Genomic DNA, 19,774 nt, shown 5'->3' with positions numbered 1-19,774 from the left:
GATTCATATGTACAATTCAATCCTATTAGAACGTCATACTCGATCGCCCATGTGCTGGAATGTTCAAATCATCGACAACTGAGTCGGTCCACTAAATTAGGCGTTGTCACCACATGCACGATGCAACTAGACTCGTTATCGATAACAGCCAAAATTTCCGTCCAACCTCCAATCAACCTACCCCATCCTTACCTCAGCCATCATCAACCAACAACTCCAACTCGCGCCGAAAGACCGCTTCTCGCCTGCAACCTCGTCGAAAGCCCCCTCCCACTCCTCAATAGCCGCAGCAACAATCGCCCACAATGGCTTCCGAAGCCCCCTCCCAGACACAAACAGCGCCGCCAACGACAGCGCCTGCGCCGCCAGCCGAAGGACTCCCTCGCGAGCTGCGCAACGATCCCGCCCGCACCGGCTTCGACCCGCAGACCAAGTGGTGGATGAACTACTTCAACGTACTCACCGGCCGCATGACCCCCGAGGGCCAGTTCCACTACCGCGAGCACCGCTACCGCGCCAACGAGGAGCGCGACTGCAAGCGCTGCGAGGAGCACCGCGACTGGCTGCTCGCCTTCTCCCCGACCGTCCGCTTCCTCAACGACAAGATCGCCGCCCTCAACGGCGAGCTCGACAGCTCCAACATCCTCTGCAGGCGGTGCCCCGCGCGCCTCACCGAGGACGGCCAGGTGCACCGCCAGTCGGGCGGCTTCAGCCCCGCCCACGGCATCTTGATCTGCGCGAACGAGGTGAGGGACCGGAAGCATCTGGAGGATACGCTCTCGCACGAGATGGTGCATGCGTGGGACCACCTGAGGTGGAACGTGGACTGGATGGGCGATTTGGACTTGAAGCATGCGGCGTGTACCGAGGTGAGTGGCCTAGTTAAAGCTTGCTGGAGGGGGAGACTGACTTGGACAGATTCGTGCTTCTGCGCTGAGCGGCGAGTGCAGATGGACCAGAGAGGCGTTCACAAGGGGGAATTGGAGTTTGTCGCAGCAGTTCCAGGACTGCGTGCGTATGCGCGCGATACAATCCGTCCTCAACCGGCCGAGGTGCAAGGACGACGTCCAGGCGACCAAGGTAGTCAACCAAGTGTGGGAGTCGTGCTTCAACGACACCAGGCCCTTTGACGAGGTCTACAGGTAATGAATGATTGAGATTGCTCAGCATAGAGCGTGTACCATACCCCCGACTCGTGTAATTTGTCTCCTCACGTACGAAGCACCACGAAGCAGTGTTGAATGCTTGGATGATATGACTATGGTTTTCGTTGGCTACTCAAAAAACGACATGAAGAATCCCAACTCCCATACATGCAGTGGAAACAAACCCCATACCCCAACAAGCCGTAGATCAGAGCCGGCCTAATCCGGCATTAATAAAAAGAATGAACGCCGCTAATCCTACAAGGACCGTTATGCCTTGGCTGGTATGCATGAATCATGATGGTCATTAATCAGGAGTTTCTCTCACGGTTGGACGCTCTCTCGCCCTTTACACAGTGCTTGACGATCCACGGGTGGGTTTGGACCTGGTCCAGGGGTATTCTCTTCTCGGGGTCAAGGACAAGCAACTGAGACAACGGTTAGTCATGGTCGTGGTAGGGCTGACTGGAATGCGGCTCACCTTCTTAATCAGGTCCTTCGCCTCGGGACTGACGAATGACGGCACAGTCATGTCGGCCCGAGCAATTCTCCTCTGCGTCATGACGGGCGTGTCCTCGAATGGCGCTTCACCAACAAGGAACTCGTACGTCAAGACACCCAAACTCCAAAGGTCGACCTTCTCGTTGTAGTAGTTGTCCGAGCTGCCGGGCTTGATCATTTCAGGCGGCAGGTAGTCGAGCGTTCCACACATGGTGTTGCGGCGGTTGTTGGGGGCGTGCACACTCCAGCCGAAATCAGAGATCTTGATCTCGCCGTGGATTCCCATCAGAATATTCTCGGGCTTGATATCACGGTGGATGACGTGCTTGCGGTGAAGATACTTCAGCGCCGAGGCCATCTGGGCGATGTACTGTGCCGACTTCCACTCGGGGAAGCGGCTCTCCTTGCGGAGGTGCTTGTATAGCTCTCCCTTGCCGGCGAACTCGAGAATCAGGAACACACGTTTGCTGTCGTGGAAGTGACCGTACAGCTGGAGAATATTGGGATGGCGCAGGTTGCTCTGGATCTCAATCTCACGACGGACCTGCTTCTCGACGCGGCCCTGTTGCAACTCGTTCTTGTGCAGGACCTTGAGGGCACAGATGAAGCCGCTTGTGCGTTCGCGGGCGAGATATACACGACCGAACTTTCCCTTGCCAAGAGGGCGACCGATTTCGAACATGCCGAGGTGGAAGACCTTGGGAGGTGCGGGCTCGATGACGACGGAGACGGCGGACTTGCGCTCAATCTCAACGACCTCGTCGGACGTCCTTGAGGAGCTGGAGGGAAGGGGCTTTCTCGTCGGTGATGTAGGGTTTTTCGCCTCACGTTGTGCTGATTGCGAGGGGAGTTTTACCGAAGCGACGGCATTGGTGCTCTGGGACTGGAGGGCGACCTTGATGAGGTTCGGTCTGCTCGAGCTGTGCGCCAGCTGTGATGTCTTGACAATTGACTGAGAGAGAAGTTAGCAAGCCGTTGTACGGTTTGATGGACTTGTGCGACGGCGACGGCACGAACCTGAGCCTTGGAATAGAGCTTGGAGCCATCGCATGGGTCGTTCTCGTCATTCACAGACATGCGCTCGAAGCGCGACTCCAACGTTCGTGTGGCCATCGTGCTGTGTGTTGAGAGGATGACGAAAGATGAATGTTCCCTGTTGGTTAGAAGAGTGCCGTGGAGGTATTTTGGAAAGAAACTGGAGTGGCTGTCCTGGTTATTAAGAAAAGCTTCGGGTAACGATGCTCAGCCGCCTAAACAATGGGGGTGAGCCTGGTTGCCGGGGGAACAGCACCAGGGCAGCGACCCGCCCCACACCCTCCAGCCCCCCCACTTTCCACTCCCCTAAGGACAGCGCGGGCGCTTGCGATGTCAGCTCCCTGGCGTGAACCTTTCCCGTTGTTGGTTATTCGAAGGCTGGTAGATGTATTTGGCCGATGTCTCCTTAGCCTGCTTTCTTTGCAAGCACTGTTTCAAGATCCGATGCGGGGTTTGGTTGAGTCAAGTGGCTCTCTTGACAACGCTGTTTTGTAAGGGCCTTGTTTTGACAACTATGTGCTTCCTGGTTCCTGCCAACTCATTAATTGGTGCTGCTATTGCCTACAGCCTCACAATTTCCATGCCATTTTCAGCCATTTTCAGCGTTGCTTCTTGAATATCTTCAGTTGAAGCAGCGACGTACGCCGTCACCATCTCTCTTCTCAGTTTGCTGCACCTATTCATTTTTCGCTTGGCCCAGTATTCTTCTATTGAGACATGTGTTTGACCCTGGCCAGACGAAGCCTCGCTGTTTTTGCCTTCAACACCAATTCAAACTCATCGAGCTATTATCGGCCTAATATATAGAATATTCTGGCGTAATCGTCGCACGTGCTGTCGCTGCCCTCAACATTGCTTGAATCAGTCTCGTCGTATCGACTGTTACCTTCCCACTTATCCCCGTGTTGCGGCATGAAATTGATACGAAGGTGCCGATAGCCATGAGGTAATCACGTTCACGTCAAAACTCAAGTCAATCAACTGTACTTAAGAAATGGGCGTGATCGCTTCTTGTTATTGCTTTTCTAGTATCTTCGCTGTTTGTCTACTTCATGTCGTCTTGCTGAGCTCCGCTTCAAGCGTTTCTGTTGGGCAAAACATCCTCGATGTTTCTCGGTCCAGCGTCGTAACTCAAGGGGCGATTGCTCCTGTTAACCAACAGTTTCATGGCTGATGGCTGATCATCGAAGTTGACCGAGTAACATCGCCGCTTTCCATGGCTATCCCATAGAGGCCTTGTGACAGGTGTACGATATTCAATCACGGGTTCCGCCGGTTGACGAATCGGCCGACGGAACATTCCGGCCATTCTGGCGAACATGCGGCGCGCACCCGCGCTAGTATCATAATATGAGCTTTTGGTCATGTCAGGACCTCTGGCATTGGTGCTCTGTTCAGGATGTACTTGGGGAGCCGGTAGGGGCCGGGGAGCCGATGGGGGCTGGGGTGTGGTCTCGTCCGGTCCTTCAGGATATCTTGATCCGAGGGGCTTCAGTGCATGTTGAGCGTCTCTGCGGTTGGAAACGGCCAGGCAGACCAGCTTCACGAAGCATCTTTCGGACAATCCTGTATTCTCGGTAAGGGTTTGACTGTGGACGATTCCCGGGCGGCAACTGGCGAATCTTGGTCAGTGCTTTGTCTGCGGCGAATGCTGTAGTGTCCTGGATGTCGTAGACCTTCGCCGGCTGTGCTGACACTCCGGCGTATGTATCGAGTGTGTTCAGCTCCCGGAACCTCCGGCTCAGAACGAGAAAGCGGATGTTTTCGGAGCTCGTGTGGTAAAGACTCGCGAACATTATCGGGCTGATTAGTCTTTGGTCCAATAAGAACAAGTCGACGACGGCATTGCCCTACATGCGTTGGGTAGGACTGTACTCGGAGCAGACCATGATGGCTCCATTGAATGTAAAGTTGTACCAACCCAGACGGAACTGCATGTAGTTTCTCCATCCGTTGTCCAAATGGTCTTGAAAAAGCGCTTTTTCCAGACGATTCCGAGTGAGCTGGTAATTGTTCTTGTCCTTCCACGTCTCCGGGTTTCCCTATTCCCGCCAGCAGTTTAGGGCTGTATCCTTTCTAAAACCTGCTATCCGGGCCGCCGATGGGGTTATGTTGTGGTTGGTGATGCCGTGGCTCGCAGTCTGGTTTAACAGGGCAGAACAGCCATGAAAACATGAAAGAAGGCCCTCCTTCGTAGGCTAAGTATTCGGTTAAGTCGTAGCGGGCCCGCTTCACCTTTTCTGACCCCGACAACCAGATCTTTGCTGATAGGAGATTCAACAGCCAATCTCGGTGTGCTACTGTCTTGAACGTCCTGAGACATCTATTGCATGTTGCTCCGATTGTCACATAGTCGCTCTCCGGCGTCGGTGACTGCATCAGCTGCACAGCTGGAAGTTCTCTTGGGTCATACCACATGGTAACGAAGATAAACGATGGTAATGGGTAGGTAGTGGATAATGGAATGAGTATCGGACGTAGTGAAAGTGGCGGATGTGCTGGCGTTGTTGCTGTTGATGTTGATGTCTTTGCTGTCGTCCTCAGTCGCTGTCCTGGGTCGTTGTCGTCAGTCGTTGTCGTCAGTCGTTGTCGTTCTTGCAGTCTTCGTGATCGTACTTTACCTCTCGAGTTCCACTGATAAGAAATGAAGGAGCAAGTTGAAGTCACATCGGGCAACAGCGGCTGAGGAAAATGGTTCAGTGGAAACATTCGAGGAAGGAACGGCCTACTAGTCCTACTGTTGCATACCTTATCCTGCGAGCAGGATGGCTCCTTCTGGGCCCTTACTTTCTCAGATTCTCTAAAAATGGTATTCGGAGCACTTGGAAGGCGAACTCCAGATTTGGCACCCTTCAACCTATCTCATTGGATCCATGAAGCCTTGCCTATGCAGAGAGCCCAGGATAGCGATTGACAGATTATTTGCGAGGCGGCAGAGGATGCTAGATTTGAGATGTGCCACGAGTCATACTGATGATATGAAGCAGTCTATTTCCTCTCTCAGAGACCACAGACGTCCAGGGTATTCACTGCACCAAAGCAAGATGTGATGCAGAGGAAGCCATGGGGTTGTCTTACACGGCCTCGGTGACTCGGTGACCTCGGTGGAGAAAGTGACGTCTACCCCTCAGCTCACCGAGAGATGCAGGGATTGGATGCTGAGACCTCCAGTGTTCCCCGCCAAACCCCACCATCACCACCACCACCTCCAGAGCTCTCCAACTACCTTACCTCCGATCCGAACCGGGCCACCTCCTTCGACCTCACCTCAACACCAACCAGCAGTCTTCAAGGTCGCCTCTTTCTCCCGCCTCCCCAGCACAGTCCCAACACTTCGAACCAGCAACGCGATCGCCGACCGACAAGATGAACCACATAACCTCCCCAAACGAACCTTTCCTAAAGCCGGCCGCCCTCGACGCCGCGACGACCTCCCACACGCAATCCCGCTTCCGCATCTCGACCCGAAAGCTCCCCATCTCCAAGGCCGGCCCTATCGACGAAATGACAGCCTCCCTCGGCATCCCCGTCCCGGAGATGATCTTCGGCGACAACCTCGTCAGCATAACCCACATCCCCACGGGCTGGTCCATCTCCTTCAACGCCTACGACGCCCTCGACGGCGTCGACAAGACGGACAAGAAGATGCTCAAGGTCGCCTACGCCAAGGACTGGTCCTCCTCCCGCGAGAAGACCAGCGCCGGCATCAAGGAGGTCGTCAAGCCCTACGACTGGTCCTACTCGACCGAGTACCGCGGCACGCTGGCGCAGGACGGCGCTGAGGGCAAGAAGCTGGAGGACACGCAGGAGAAGCAGATTCCCCTCGAGCTGCTCAAGCGCCGCGACCCGATCCTCTTCTTCGACGAGGTCGTGCTGTTCGAGAGCGAGCTCGACGATAACGGAATCTCGATTGTGAGCGTCAAGCTGCGCGTGCACGAGAAGAGGATGCTGCTGCTGTGCCGGTTGTTCATGAGGCTCGACAACGTCATCGTGCGCATTCGCGATACGAGGGTCTATGTGGATTTCGAGACGGATGAGGTCATTCGGGAGTACACGGCCAAGGAGGCCAGCTTCGAAAACGTCAAGAGGGTGAGTTCCGTTCGGTGAACACAACGGCCCGCGTAATGCTAACTGCCGACTCAGTCACTATTCATGGAGGGCCGGTTGCCAGATGATATTGTCATTGCCCTGCGCGACCCGAATGTGCTCATGAACCTATTGCCCACCGTCGAGCGGGAAGTGCAGGCCGTTTCGCTCAGGAAATGAGACCCTTGTTGGCTTGCTCGAGTTCCCACTGTTTGCGGGCGGCGTTCTGGATTTGGAATGAGATTTAAGGCGTTACAGGCATTCAAAAGTAGGTATGGCGATACCACGGCAGTGAAGAGAAGCAGCTTGCGCCGCTGAGATGTGCAAATAATTAGCTCTGTTTTCCGTATCGACTGCAAATTTTCTCCATGACGAAGAAACAGTCAAAACGCCATTCTCCAGCGAGGCCGCGATGCAAAGTGTGAGCTGTCAAACTGAACCGGAGAACACATTTTGCCGATGCGAGGAAAAACCCCCTCCCAACTTTCGTAAACATGATATGGAACTCCGTTTCCTCCCATCCACGCCATTTCCTTTTGTCCCGAAGTAAAAACAAACCGGTAATAATCATGTCCGTTTTGAATAAGATATCCGCCCCGTCCCTCTTCTTTATCATTCACCGCGCATCCCGATTCGGTGACGAGGCCTCCGTGACCTCTTCGAACTCCAGCTCCCAGCGGTCGACCTCTTTGAACTTGCGGGCTGCCTGCTTGAGCTCTTCGGCAGTAGGCATCGGATCGCTGCCTTCTGGCAGCTCCACCGTCTCATCCTCAGCACCCGGAGCAAAGCTTTCTTCAGCCTCGCCCGCAGGCTCCGCCACATCCGCCACATCCTCGACATCCTCAACCTCGGCATCCTGATCTTCGACCTGATTCTCCTTATCAGACAGACGGCGACTGTAGGTCCGCGAGGGACGGCTGCTTCTCGTCGCTGGCTTAGATTTTGCAGTCGCAGTAGTCTTGCCGCCGCGGGAGGGAGGCCGGTTGGCCGAGCTACGGTTAAGAGGTGCCGCCTTTGCCCGCCGAGAACGCGTGCGCGTATCGGCGTATGAAAGCTCGTCGTCGTCCTGGGCCCCGTTCGCGTTCTCGACGTCCTCGTCCTCGTCCTCTGAGTCTTCCGCGTCAAAAGGATCGCGGGTCTTCTTGTGGCGTCTCTGGGGCAGCAAGCCCGTCAGCTCTGCTGTCGTCATCTTCTTTTGCTGCTTCTTTTTCTGAGCATTCTTGCGTGTGGCGGGGAAGTTGGGCGAGTGGGTTAGGGAGGGCGGGGATGAGACATCAGACATGTTGCCGTCCCGCATCGGCGTAGTCGGCGAGGCGCGACGACGGCGATGCTTGGCTAATGTGTGGATGTCGGGCCACGCCTCGTTATCTTCGGAGCCACTGCTCTCGGGCGGTGCCATAATCTCATCCTGGTTGGGCGTGACTGGGCGAGGGATGTTTGATGCCCGTGTAGGAGTCATCACAGGGGAAGGCAAGTCAGACAGAGACGAGTCGCTGTCGTCATCGATCAGCTCGGGCTGCTCAGGCTCTGTCCGCGAAGCCTTGCCAGGACGGTCTTCATCGTCATGGCTTTCTACACTCTTCCGCTTCCGAGACTTCGCACTGGAAGTAGCCGCGGCCTCCCTTTCGGGTTGTGTATCTGGTGCCAAAACCTGTTGAGAATCGGTCACCGGCTCAGCCTCCGACTCAGAGTCAGGCTCAACTGCAGGTGGCGGCTGCGTCCTGCGACGGTTGTTGATGGGGGTCGACTCGGCCTCTGGGTTGAAGTCATCCTCATTTTCGTCCCCAGACTCAGGTTCAGATGATGGCTCCAGCGGACGCTGAGCACGCTCCTTCTGTGCCGTTCCCAAGATACTCGGCTCCCTCTGTCTGCGCCTGAAGTTGCCGATGTTGAACATGGAGCTAATGCCTGGCGTGCTGATCCCGCGACTGCTCGGCCTGATGGGGTTGTCGTCCTTGTTGATGCTGATACTCGGCGCGCGACCGCGACGCCGAAAGTTGCTCACACTGAAGGTCGAGAAGGTCGAGGTGTCAGAGCGGGGCGCACTCGGCGGCGCAGCGGCGGGATCATCATCGTCGTCCATCGTGGTATCGAGTCCGAACAAGTCGTCATCCAAGTCTAAGCCCGTGGTATCCCTCCGTTGCTGCACCGGTGTCGCGCGTGTCTTCCGTCCCGCCTCAACTGACGAGTCGGACTTCTGCTGGTCCTCCGACGGCTTCCCATTGTTGTTCTTGGTGCCTTCCGTAGCCTCGTCTGATGCGCCACCTGCCGCCTTCCGCTGGCGCAAATTTGTGCTCCTGCGTAGGCGCGTCTCCTCCTCATGCTCCTTCCTGATGACCGAATGTTCGCGATCGCTATGGCTGTAAATGTCGCTGCCCGAAGCAGGCGCGGGGCTCGATTTATCCTCGGTCGCGACAGCAGTCACAGCGGCGACAGCTGAAGCGGCTGGGGCGCGACGCGTTCGCTTGGGTCGCGGCATGCTTTCGAATTACTGAGATATTGGTGCGGATTGGGTATGATAATTCGGAGTGATATTCGGCAAATCGATATATCTCGAGTGGCGGAGCTACGACCTTGAGGATGGGGGCGTGGCTGAGGATAAGGATGGCGAGGGTCTGTGATATTTTGATGTGTGGGAGGGAAACGCGTCGCGCACCTTCCACGATGCTCAATCCGTCATGACCCACCCGCCGTCGAATTGAAAGCAGAGCTAGCGCCACACCACCAGCCACATTGTCAACGTCGCGCCTCAATTGGAGGCTAGAGAGTTGCAATTAACTAGACCATTTGCTTTGATGTACCCATCATACGGATAAGATTTTACTCGAACATGCGATTTTTCTGGAGTGATAATTAAGCTCGGAGTTGAGACCTTTGCGTCCCCGATGACACCAACTCAAGTCTGTCTCAGATATATGCGTCCATAACCTCGTATCGTGATCCCCTTTTCTGGTATACATGATATTCTTACATCGTGTTGTACAAATGTGAGACCCGAACCTAAATCAGGGCTTGTCCCATGAACATGCTCTCCTTCACCTCGGCAACAACGTCCTTCTTGTCGTCCTTTCCGAGGAGGACAATACCTCTTCCACGGCGTCCCATACGACCTGCACGCCCCAGACGGTGGATGAAGTCGATTGTGGTGTGCGGCACATCGTACAGAATTACGTGACGAACTGCCAAAGTGTCGATACCTCGTGAAGCAAGATCGGTGGCAACGATGACCTTGGTGTTGGGTAGAGACCGCTTGCCTTGAACGGAGGATTGAGAGGGGACGGCACGTAAAGGCTCCGCAGAGGTGAACGATGAGAGCATTTCCGACTGACGCATGTCGGCCGTGTCTCTGTTGAGGGCAATGGCGTCAATGCCCTTGGAGCGCAGGTAGTCGGCAACTTCTGTGGTCTTTTCGCGCTCGTTGACAAACACCATGATGCGACGGACATCAATCTCGTCCTGGACGGGCCCTTCATGTTTCGATGCCTCCCGGCCAATGGTATAAATAGCATCGGCGCAAGCGAGATTCTTGTTGTTGCGATACGGATCCTTGACAACGTCGATGACACCCATTTGTACACGACGAGGGATGGCATGGAGGTTTGGTGTTGTGATTCGGGTCATGTTAGGGAAGTTGTTGGCAAGGTAGTTGTCCAGTCTCTTGGGGATGGTGGCCGAGCAGAGGACGAACTTCTGCAGCGAGGGCATTGCTCTGTCAATAATTGAGGTAGTGACAGGCGCGAAGCTTCGGTCAAACAAGGAGTCGGCCTCATCGACAACCAAGTGCGTGACTTGTGACAGGATGTTGGGATCTGAGTCTGCCATGGAGGCAAGCAGGTGAGGTGTCGCGATGATCATGTCCACACCGCGAGGGGAGTAGAGATTGCGCTGGATTTGATTGGCGCTGAGATTCGACGATAGCTTCTCGGACTTGAACTTGACCGCGTGTGACAGCGTCTTGGCGACACGGCCGACTTGGTCTACAAGCTCTGCCGAGGGCACCAGAATAATGACACGAGGTCTAGCCATGGTCGGGTGAGGCTCGTCGAACGCAGACATCTTCTTCGACTTGGAAGCCTGCTCTCTTGCCTTTTCCTCCTCAAACCTCTTCTTGTAAGCCTGGATCTCGGGGTTTTGTTCCTCGGCGATCTTCAAAGCATTGACGGACGGAAGCAGGTATGCTAGCGTCTTGCCAGAACCCGTCTCGGCAGCAAGCAGGAAGTCCTGCCTCTTCTCGCCCCGGACCTTGAAAGCGCTGGACTGGCCCAACATGGCCGGAATGGCAAGTCTCTGAACCGCCGTTGGCTTGACGTCAACCATGCCCCGCAAAAGATCCTCATAGATTCCAGTCTTGACTTGAGGAAGCAAACTGAACTGCTCAAAGGATTCGTATTCCTGCATCTTGTCCTTTAAGTGGTTTCTCTTTCCATACGAAACGCCGGCCAGGGCCCGCTGCATCTTCAGCGCCTTTCTCGAGTCCGCTCCGGAGTCGGAGTCGCCCCTCCGAGATCTTGGGTTTGTGTTCGACTGCGACGGGCGCGCAGGGCGTCGCGCAGTTACGGGTGCTCTGAAGTTCGTCTGGTTCATACCGCCAAAAGGTCCTGGGATCAGTCGTCGGGGCGGCTTTCCATCTCGATCTCTCGGTCGGGAGACTTTGTCGGACAGAACCATGCGCGAAGGCGTCTTCGCCTTGGGTGCAGCGCCGCCGTAGCTCGCGGTTTGTGTGATCCATGGCGATGTGGCTAGTCTAGGAAAGGCTTGAGGTCGGAGTGTGAATTGGCATCGTGGGCATAGGGATGCCAGAGTTCGTGGCGGCATGGCGGGCGTTTTGCGATATGGAGCAGGTTGATGAAGGATTGTCGAGTGCGACCCTTGGGCCCATCTGTAAATTTTAGAGCTCAGTTCGAGAATTTCTACGCTAAACCCCCACGTCGGCGTGGCCTAGGCTCCGTGCCGACCGATGATTGCGCACCGTCAGGGATCCTGTGCCTTGTGCGCTCCTGGTAAGCTTCCAGATTGGCATCTTGAAAATCGATTTCTTGCAAAAGACGGACTTTAAGGCGAACGAGAGCACCAAAATTGACTGACCAAGAACCCAATTTGTTATCTGTTCTCCTTGGCTCCGGCTGGCGGGTTTCGTTCTCGCTCTCAATGACATGATATACCGTGACCAAGCTACCTACGTTTGATGGAATTAGTTTAGTTGCTGCATGTCTCGCGCAAGACGCATTTCATGTTTTTTTCCCAAGTCTTCTCTGATGCACATGTAGCAAACATATATTCAATCCAATACACATCAAGACATGCTTCAACACCAGCTCCCTTCCAGTAGGGGGTGGCAGTTCACTGGAGACATTCTGTAGGGCTGGCTGTCAATCATCCAATTCCATCCATGGATGCCGCCGCATCCACAGGGGCGCGGACTCGCCGTATGTTTTGGCCAAGGATCTGCCCGCATGCTGCTGTGGCTGTGGCGCTCAGCAGGGAGTTATCCGAGCTTTTTAGGCCGTTGGCCCCCCATCCCGCCGTCACAACCGTGGCCGCCATCCCAGCCGCGTGGGACCTCCCTTCATCAGTCAGCCCCGTTTACCACTCTACCCGAGGAGCACGCTGGCGAGTTAGAGGGTCCCCTATTCAAATAAGGTCAGATATCCGTACCTGAACTATCTAGCCTCCTTTGTCCCCATCGTCGCCCGACCGACGTCAACCCTTTTTTTCTTCTCCCTCCTCTCGTTGCTTTTTCTCTCTCTTTTCTGTCACCTTTTGCTCAACATCCCGGCAGGATTCCTTCGGACGTCTGAACATTTACCCAGAAGCATGTGCATCCGTAGGTGACGGAACCGAAGCAATGAGTGCCGATCTCTTGGACCTCGATAGCTTCTACTCGAGCCCTCCACCGCCGCAGCAGCAACCACAGCAGAAGCAGCAGCAGGGGGGTCAGTTTGGACAGCAACCAAACCTGCTGCAGCGCCCTCAACAGGCCACGGCAGCATCGACTGACTTCTTTGACTTTACCAACTTCACCAGCAACAACGGCGGTAGCAAGTTGGCAGCGGCACCTCCCGCCCCTGCTCAACAGACTCAAACTCAGACTCAGACTCAGACTCAGCCATGGCCGGATTTTCAGACGCAGCAGCCAAGTGGTGCTAGCGCTGCCAGCAGCAGTAACAATAACGGAGGATGGGGTGACTTCGGCTCATTCTCATCGGGCTTCATGTCCTCGACGCCAACCATCCATCAGCCTCAACCGCAGAAGCCGATTCAGCAAAATGTCGAAGAAGATGATGATTTTGGGGACTTCGAGGTCGCCGAGCCTACACCTACTCAAAGGTCATTCGTTCTACCGCCACAGACGAACAAGGCGAGGGCATCACCACCGCCCAGGACTCGCCTTGCCCGCGCCTCGACGCTGGATCTCATGTCGAACAACTTGATTGATGTCATCGATATGCCCATGGGCTCCAATTTGGCACCTATCCTCAGCCCAGGCTTACCTAGTCCTGGGTTATCTGCGCAGCAGCCCAACCGGCAACCAAGCCCAGGCACATGGAGATCAGGGCCGTTGAAGCCACCAGCTAGCCCGAATCTCTCGGCCCAGAGAGGAACTTCACCCAAGCCCCAGCCCAGCCCCAGGCTCAGGGGCCAGATGCCAGTCATATCGAGAAACCCGAGTCCTGCCAGGAACCCAAGCCCTAAACCAACGAAGAAGGCTGACTCCAACATTCTATTTGATGCGGAAGAATTTGAGCTGCAGGGCGGAAATGACGACGATGACGACGACGATGAGTTTGGCGACTTTGAAACCGTCCAGACCCCTTTTCCAGGATCGAACATGAGCCCAACCTTGGATTCCGCTCCAAAGCAGAAGCAGCAGAAGCAACCGCAGCAAACGTCCCAGCCGGCATCCATGGACTTGCTTTCTCTTGACGACCCTTTGCCTATTTCTCAGCCTCAGCCGACGAGGCCGCAGCTGTCATCCTTGAATCTCAACGCGCCAGCTTCGCCGTACCCACAGGCACCAAAGAGTCCGTCATTCCAAGAACGTAATCCCTTCCCAGGCTTAGGACTCACCACTCCGACAAACGCAGATTTTAAAAAGGAAGAAGACAAGCAAAAGTCTCCCTCACCCATCACCGCCTGGCCAGCCTTCGGCCAGACATCATCTGACAAGCCATCTGCCGCCGTCAAGAAGTCTACCAGTATTGCCAAGCAGCCCACGGTGGAGGAAGATCTCTGGGGTGATTTCGAGGATTTTGATGATGAACCTTCGGCTATTGACTCCAGCAAGCCCCCCGAAAGCTGGGACTGGGACGCGATTGACAACGTGAAGCCCACGCCGAAGCCTGCACCAAAGCCGGCAGCTGCTCCTGCTCCGACTGCCACACAGACAATGACAAACCTGCTAGGAGACCCGGAACCTGCCCCGGAAGTCAGCGACGACGCCCCGCCGCCGATCAACATCCCTCCGCCCTCTGTTCTTCTTTCCATCTTTCCCCAGCTTCTCGAGACCGCCAACACGGCCTTATTCAAGCCCTTGAACGGCCAGATGCCCCCGGTCAAGAAGAAGATCCTCTCCGACCCCAAGACAGTAACCTTCCTCAAGGGCTACCTCACCCTCGCCTCCGTCGCGGCTCGGGTGATCGCGGGCCGCAAGCAGCGATGGCACCGCGACAAGTTCCTGTCGCAGGGGATGGCTATCTCGGCGGCCGGCGCAAAGGGCATGAAGCTCGCAGGGGTGGACAAGGCGCAGGCGGCGCGTGAAGATCGCGAGGCGGCGGACGTGATCGGCGTGTGGAAGGAAAACGTCGGGCGGCTGCGGTCCGCCGTGGTGACGGCCAACTCGGCCCTGAAGAACGAGCAGCTCCGCGTGCCGGAGCTCAGCGAGACAATGCCCGTCTCGACGGCCAAGGTCGTGCCGACGGCGCCCAAGGCTTGCATTATCTGCGGCCTGAAGCGGGACGAGCGAGTGAGCAAGGTTGACGTGGACGTCGAGGACAGTTTTGGAGAGTGGTGGGTTGAGCACTGGGGTCACCGGGCGTGCAAGAACTTTTGGGTTGAGCACGAGAAGCAGCTGCGGCAGAGGTGAAGGGGCGGTAATGGCTCGCGGATATATCCAAGCGTATATACTGAACGTACATGATACCTTGAGCGGCTTCTTTTGGTTGGATAGGCGGTACATTTACAGATACAGACAATTAGTTTGAACACAGCAACAGAGAAACCGTCACTCAGCGCAGTAATCCATCGTCGCTCTAGTGTGGTGTGTGCCAGTCATTGGCTCGTCCAGAAACTGAACCGCGGCCTTCACGCCCTCACCCGTATTTACAGCACCATGATCCCGGCGATACATTTATAGAGTCAAGTCAAATCAGATACTTTGCGCTAAGCAATAGAGCCTCGTTCCTTTGACCGAGTAAGTCGGCCAATGCTAGAATCTGTATCGTCAGTTCGCTTGACAACCTTGATCGGCGTTATGCGCATCTCCCGCTGCCGTCGTCTACCGACTTTGGGGTATCCCAGTCGCGGCAGCCGTCGCTTGCAATGCGCCGCCAGACGCAGAGCTCGGCTCCCGTCACATGGCGCGGGTCAAAAAAGGAACAGCCGTGCTGCTCGGTCAAGAAGCAAGGCTACGGCTGTGGTGAGCAGCAAGACGGACGGTACTGGCATTAGCGGAAAGACTACTGCAACGCAGACGCTACGTGAGGGCTGCTGGAGCTTGGAGGAGTGATTTCCTCGTGGAGTCGTCAACGGCACGATTCGACCTCACTGCCGGGGTGCCACTTGTCTGGCCAATCTGGATCATTGAAGAGACTACTTCTCTGGAATGGTGAACGGATGGCCGGAAACTAAGCCAGGCGGCGGCGGCGGCATCGTGTGGCGGGCGGAATAGTGGGGGGCTGGAATGCGGCGGTTCTGCTTCTACGTGGCCAGTCCAGTCAGGCAATTGAGAGCTCCGCGTGGTCCGGATGTTGACGGCGGCTGCAGAATCGAGTTACACAGCAGCTCGGTCCTGGCAGCCAAGAAGTTGTGCCGCAGGTCTACTAAGATGCCAGATATGCTCACATTACCGCTGCTGGAATGGGGCGGCGGTATGAGGTGAGCCATAGCGGCATAGGCTGATATGGGATTTCTGATATTGGATAGCCATTTGACCGCAAAGACAAAGGAGGGGCATGGAGGCTGGAACATTTATCGGTACCGTTTCGCTAACCGTCGGCGATTGAGTCTCCCAAGCTGCAAAGGTACCTCAATGAAGACTTGGGCGGGAGCCAAGCAACCCAATGGACGTTCGCGCCCGTACCCGCGCACCCGCGCTAGAGATCAACGACGACGCACACTGCAGCAGCGTGACGGGTGGAGAAGGAGGACGCAGCGAAGAGCTCTTGTTGATCAGGGCGTCCTGTATGCTGGGTTTGTGGTGGGAGGAAGGTGGACGGCTACTGGAGCTTGGGACGCTCCACGGGCTCCATGGCTGCCCACTGCCCTGCGTTTTGCGCCTGTGCCCTGACGGGAGGAGCAGTGAGGAGAGGAGGGGGGCATCTGTCATGTCATTGATGTGCAGCTGCGAGTGCGACGGGAGTCTGTAGCGTACCTAGGTCAGGTAGGTAGACACGGATACCGCACACAGCGATGCGGCACCCAGACTTTCCTGTCGCGTGTCGCAAGTCGGGCAGTTGTGACCTGTTCGATTGGACACTCTGGTCGATCGCGATGCTTGCCGTGCAATGTTCCGATGCGGCCGGGTCAGGCACCAGAGATCCCGGGGGAAACTAGCAATGCGCATTGCGCTGAGAGATTCAACCCTGAAATGGAGGTCGATTCGAGACGGTCTGGAATGCTTCTTCCCTGTCATGTGCCCTGGCGGGGATCAGTCCGAAGAGCTCCAGTGTTCCCCCAAGAGGCCGCCTGGGGACCAAGGGATCATCTCCAAAGTTTGCGCCCCGCCCGCGACGAGTGTAAGTGGTGTGCCAGAGGGATGCACTCTGCCCTGCGAGAGACGGGTATCACGGAAGATGGGTGGTGGATGTACTTCGTGTGAGGGTGGTGTTGCTGCTGGCAGGTGACGGTTTGCGCGATTCCACGTACAAGCATCACCGCCTGGAGATGGAGAGGAAACGGTTTGAGAAAGCTTGGGCGTAACCTGCTGGTCGTCTCGTCTCGTCCTGTCTTGTTTGTTGCTCAGTCACAGACAGCTCTTGAGTGTGAGAGGAAGAGGGGACGTGGGAGTCACATATGAGGGGTCCCAGAAGTGACACTAATTGAACGAGTGGACGCAGGGCAGCAGCAACGTCGCCGTCACTGTTTTCCAGACCTGCTTGCTCAAAGGGCCCCGGAGGAAAAGGGCCCAGACGCTGGGTAAGCTCCATGTCGCGTGGAGGGGTCCAAGGGGAGGTACGCTCTGGGTACAGCTCGGGAAGCATGTGCGGGAGGGGCAGGTGACTTGCTGCGACGGTGGCTCTAGCGCCTTCTCAAGTATTTCTTTTCTCTAATCTCGCGGGAAGGTACACGTGATGCCGTGCTGCGAGGTGGAGCAGGAGGTAGCTGCCGTTGGAATCCTCAGTCGCAACCCACTGGTGAATCACGTACCTGCCGCGTCTCTTCTCCCATATGAAGCCCTGCAAACGACGCAGCTCCAGCGAGAAGCTCCCCCAATTCAACCCTGCGCACCTGCCTTCCAGCCTAGAAAGCTATCAACCAGCACAAATTTTGACACTAAGAGAGTACCGAGCTTCTCTTACTGCACCACGCAGACCTGTAAGTACCTGCCTCCCCTCCCACACTTCTACCAGGAAAAAAACCACCTGCGGCGCGCGCACTTTCCCTCTCGCTCTTACAATTACCTACCTACTTTTCTCCCCCCAAATCTCTGCCCGCACTTCTTCTCGTCCTTCACCTCACTCTCTCCACGACCAACCTCACTTCTCTCCGGCCACCCCAACTCTTCTTCTTCACCTCTTCACCTCACCCAAACTCTTCCAAATCCATCCTCTCTCCCGCCTCAACTCTTCTCTCCCCCCTCCCGCCTTACATCACCCTCAACCCGCTCTCTTCCATCCCACCCTCCGAGGCTTCGCCTACATCTCACCCCTCCAAACCCCGACCTCTTCCCCGATCCACCACCCACCTCACTACCCACCGTCAACCACGGCGCATTCGTCGCATCGTTAACAACCTACCGACTCATAAAGACGGGCAATTCGTACGCAAGTACTCATCTACCGTCGTCTCACGGGCTCGAATCAGAGTTCCAAATTACCCACTTTCCAATTTTGGGTCGCACCTGCCCGCTCTACTTAACCCCTCCTTCCTGATCGCCAAAGCTCAGGAAAAAAAATCCAAGGTAATTATTAGCACCACACAATTCACCCCGCCTCGCATCACCACCTCATCTCCCCCGGTACCTCTGCTTGGGTAACACCTCTGGGAAAATCCGCCTCAACTCCCCCGTCGTCTGCGACCTGCTACATTCAAGGTGTATACACTACCAGACATCCCAATACCCTTTCTTGCCCCAATCAAAATGCCCCAGATGGTTGCTCGTGTTATTGCTGGCCTGTGGCGCCTGTAATAACTTCCGACGCAACCCGCTTTCCACAATATTCACAGTTGCCAAGCGCATCAATTTTGCTTTTCCAAATACACCATTCAATCATGCAATTACTAACTTTTGGTCTCAGACTTCGCTGCTGCCTCCGCGACCGACTGCGCCCCTTCATCCCATCAAATTTCGGATATTCACCAGCTTTCAAAATGTCCGCGGTTCAAGATATCCCTTCCAACGGCAACGACCTTGTCGATTCTCTCGACCGCCTTAAGGTTGATGACGGCGAGCCGAGACTCGGCCCCGATGGCGAGCCTGCTCCCCGTACGGAGGAGGAGTATGCTGTGTCTCAACTCACCCTTCGCGCCATCGTCTCTTCCAAGGAGGCCGGTGTGATCATTGGAAAGGCTGGCAAGAACGTCGCTGATCTTCGCGACGAGACCGGTGTCAAGGCCGGCGTGTCTAAGGTTGTTCAAGGTGTACACGACCGCGTTCTCACTATCACTGGTGAAATTCAGGCCATCTCCAAGGCCTACGCCATTGTCGCGCAGGCTCTCCTTGAGGGCGCTCCTGCTATGGGCATGGGCGGCGTCGTCCAGAACAATGGCACCCACCGTAAGCAGCTGCATCTCGTGTCTTCTAAGGAGCTTCATGCTAACAACTTCGCAGCTATCAAGCTCTTGATTTCCCACAACCAGATGGGCACCATCATTGGTCGACAGGGACTGAAGATCAAGCACATCCAGGACGTCTCTGGTGTCCGCATGGTGGCTCAGAAGGAGATGCTCCCTCAGTCCACCGAGCGCATTGTTGAGGTGCAGGGAACCCCGGATGGCATCAAGGCTGCCGTTTGGGAGATCTGCAAGTGCCTCGTCGACGACTGGCAGCGTGGTACCGGCACCGTCCTCTACAACCCGGTCGTTCGCAACCAGCCCGGCACCACTAGCAGCACTATTGGCGGCGGAAGCGGTAGCTACTCTTCCACCGGCGGTGGTCGCTCTGCTGAGTACAGCAGCCCCCGCGTCATGCGCACCGGCAACGGTGCCGACTTCAGCAACGGCGCAACTCGCCCGTACGGCCGCCGCTCTGACTCTGACGCTGCTTCCCGTGGACCCCCCACTCATGATGAGAACGGAGAGGAGATCCAAACTCAGAACATCTCCATTCCCGCTGACATGGTCGGTTGCATCATCGGACGGGCTGGTTCCAAGATTAGCGAAATCCGCAAGACCTCCGGCGCCCGCATCTCCATTGCTAAGGTAATTATTTGCTCGTGCTGTTTGTTGAAATTGTGCTAACTAATCATCCCAGGCCCCCCATGACGAGACTGGCGAGCGCATGTTCACCATCATGGGCACTGCTAAGGCCAACGAGTCTGCCCTTTTCCTGCTGTACGAGAACCTGGAGGCCGAGAAGATGCGCCGCTCCCAGGCTCCTGCCTCGGAGTAGATGGTTCTGTGTTCCAATT

The 19,774-nt window shown here is 55.9% G+C and overlaps 7 protein-coding genes across 7 annotated transcripts; 4 read left to right on the top strand and 3 right to left on the bottom strand.

Annotated features, from left to right (window-relative positions):
- Positions 1 to 305: 305 nt before the first annotated feature.
- ATP23 (Mitochondrial inner membrane protease ATP23) lies at positions 306 to 1,146 on the top strand (the record flags this gene model as incomplete). Its single annotated transcript, XM_032034300.1, has 2 exons — positions 306 to 869; positions 919 to 1,146. The coding sequence occupies 2 exons, from the start codon at positions 306 to 308 to the stop codon at positions 1,144 to 1,146; spliced, it is 792 nt and encodes a 263-aa protein (XP_031886619.1).
- A 310-nt stretch (positions 1,147 to 1,456) lies between these two features.
- Positions 1,457 to 2,759, bottom strand: ark1 (Serine/threonine-protein kinase ark1; the record flags this gene model as incomplete). Its single annotated transcript, XM_032034299.1, has 3 exons — positions 1,457 to 1,573; positions 1,627 to 2,598; positions 2,664 to 2,759. 3 exons carry the CDS (start codon positions 2,757 to 2,759, stop codon positions 1,457 to 1,459), a joined length of 1,185 nt encoding a protein of 394 aa, XP_031886614.1.
- Positions 2,760 to 6,047: 3,288 nt separating this feature from the next.
- tiprl (TIP41-like protein) lies at positions 6,048 to 6,947 on the top strand (the record flags this gene model as incomplete). Its single annotated transcript, XM_032034298.1, has 2 exons — positions 6,048 to 6,770; positions 6,825 to 6,947. 2 exons carry the CDS (start codon positions 6,048 to 6,050, stop codon positions 6,945 to 6,947), a joined length of 846 nt encoding a protein of 281 aa, XP_031886613.1.
- Positions 6,948 to 7,383: 436 nt separating this feature from the next.
- Positions 7,384 to 9,246, bottom strand: CGGC5_v007596 (uncharacterized protein; the record flags this gene model as incomplete). Its single annotated transcript, XM_032034297.1, has 1 exon — positions 7,384 to 9,246. The coding sequence occupies one exon, from the start codon at positions 9,244 to 9,246 to the stop codon at positions 7,384 to 7,386; it is 1,863 nt and encodes a 620-aa protein (XP_031886616.1).
- Positions 9,247 to 9,767: 521 nt separating this feature from the next.
- CGGC5_v007595 (ATP-dependent RNA helicase MRH4) lies at positions 9,768 to 11,582 on the bottom strand (the record flags this gene model as incomplete). Its single annotated transcript, XM_032034296.1, has 1 exon — positions 9,768 to 11,582. The coding sequence occupies one exon, from the start codon at positions 11,580 to 11,582 to the stop codon at positions 9,768 to 9,770; it is 1,815 nt and encodes a 604-aa protein (XP_031886615.1).
- A 1,030-nt stretch (positions 11,583 to 12,612) lies between these two features.
- Positions 12,613 to 14,850, top strand: CGGC5_v007594 (uncharacterized protein; the record flags this gene model as incomplete). Its single annotated transcript, XM_032034294.1, has 2 exons — positions 12,613 to 13,789; positions 13,853 to 14,850. The coding sequence occupies 2 exons, from the start codon at positions 12,613 to 12,615 to the stop codon at positions 14,848 to 14,850; spliced, it is 2,175 nt and encodes a 724-aa protein (XP_031886771.1).
- Positions 14,851 to 17,372: 2,522 nt separating this feature from the next.
- On the top strand, positions 17,373 to 19,755 carry rnc1 (RNA-binding protein rnc1; the record flags this gene model as incomplete). Its single annotated transcript, XM_066151875.1, has 6 exons — positions 17,373 to 17,519; positions 17,954 to 17,964; positions 18,091 to 18,105; positions 18,443 to 18,921; positions 18,976 to 19,565; positions 19,618 to 19,755. The coding sequence occupies 6 exons, from the start codon at positions 17,373 to 17,375 to the stop codon at positions 19,753 to 19,755; spliced, it is 1,380 nt and encodes a 459-aa protein (XP_066008665.1).
- Positions 19,756 to 19,774: the final 19 nt, after the last annotated feature.

The sequence above is a fragment of the Colletotrichum fructicola genome (assembly GCF_000319635.2).
Source record: "Colletotrichum fructicola Nara gc5 chromosome Unknown KSG_Nara_v1_contig04, whole genome shotgun sequence".
NCBI classification, from domain to species: domain Eukaryota; kingdom Fungi; phylum Ascomycota; class Sordariomycetes; order Glomerellales; family Glomerellaceae; genus Colletotrichum; species Colletotrichum fructicola.
Note: the sequence above shows the minus strand (reverse complement) of the source record. Positions and strands in the feature narration are given on the sequence as shown.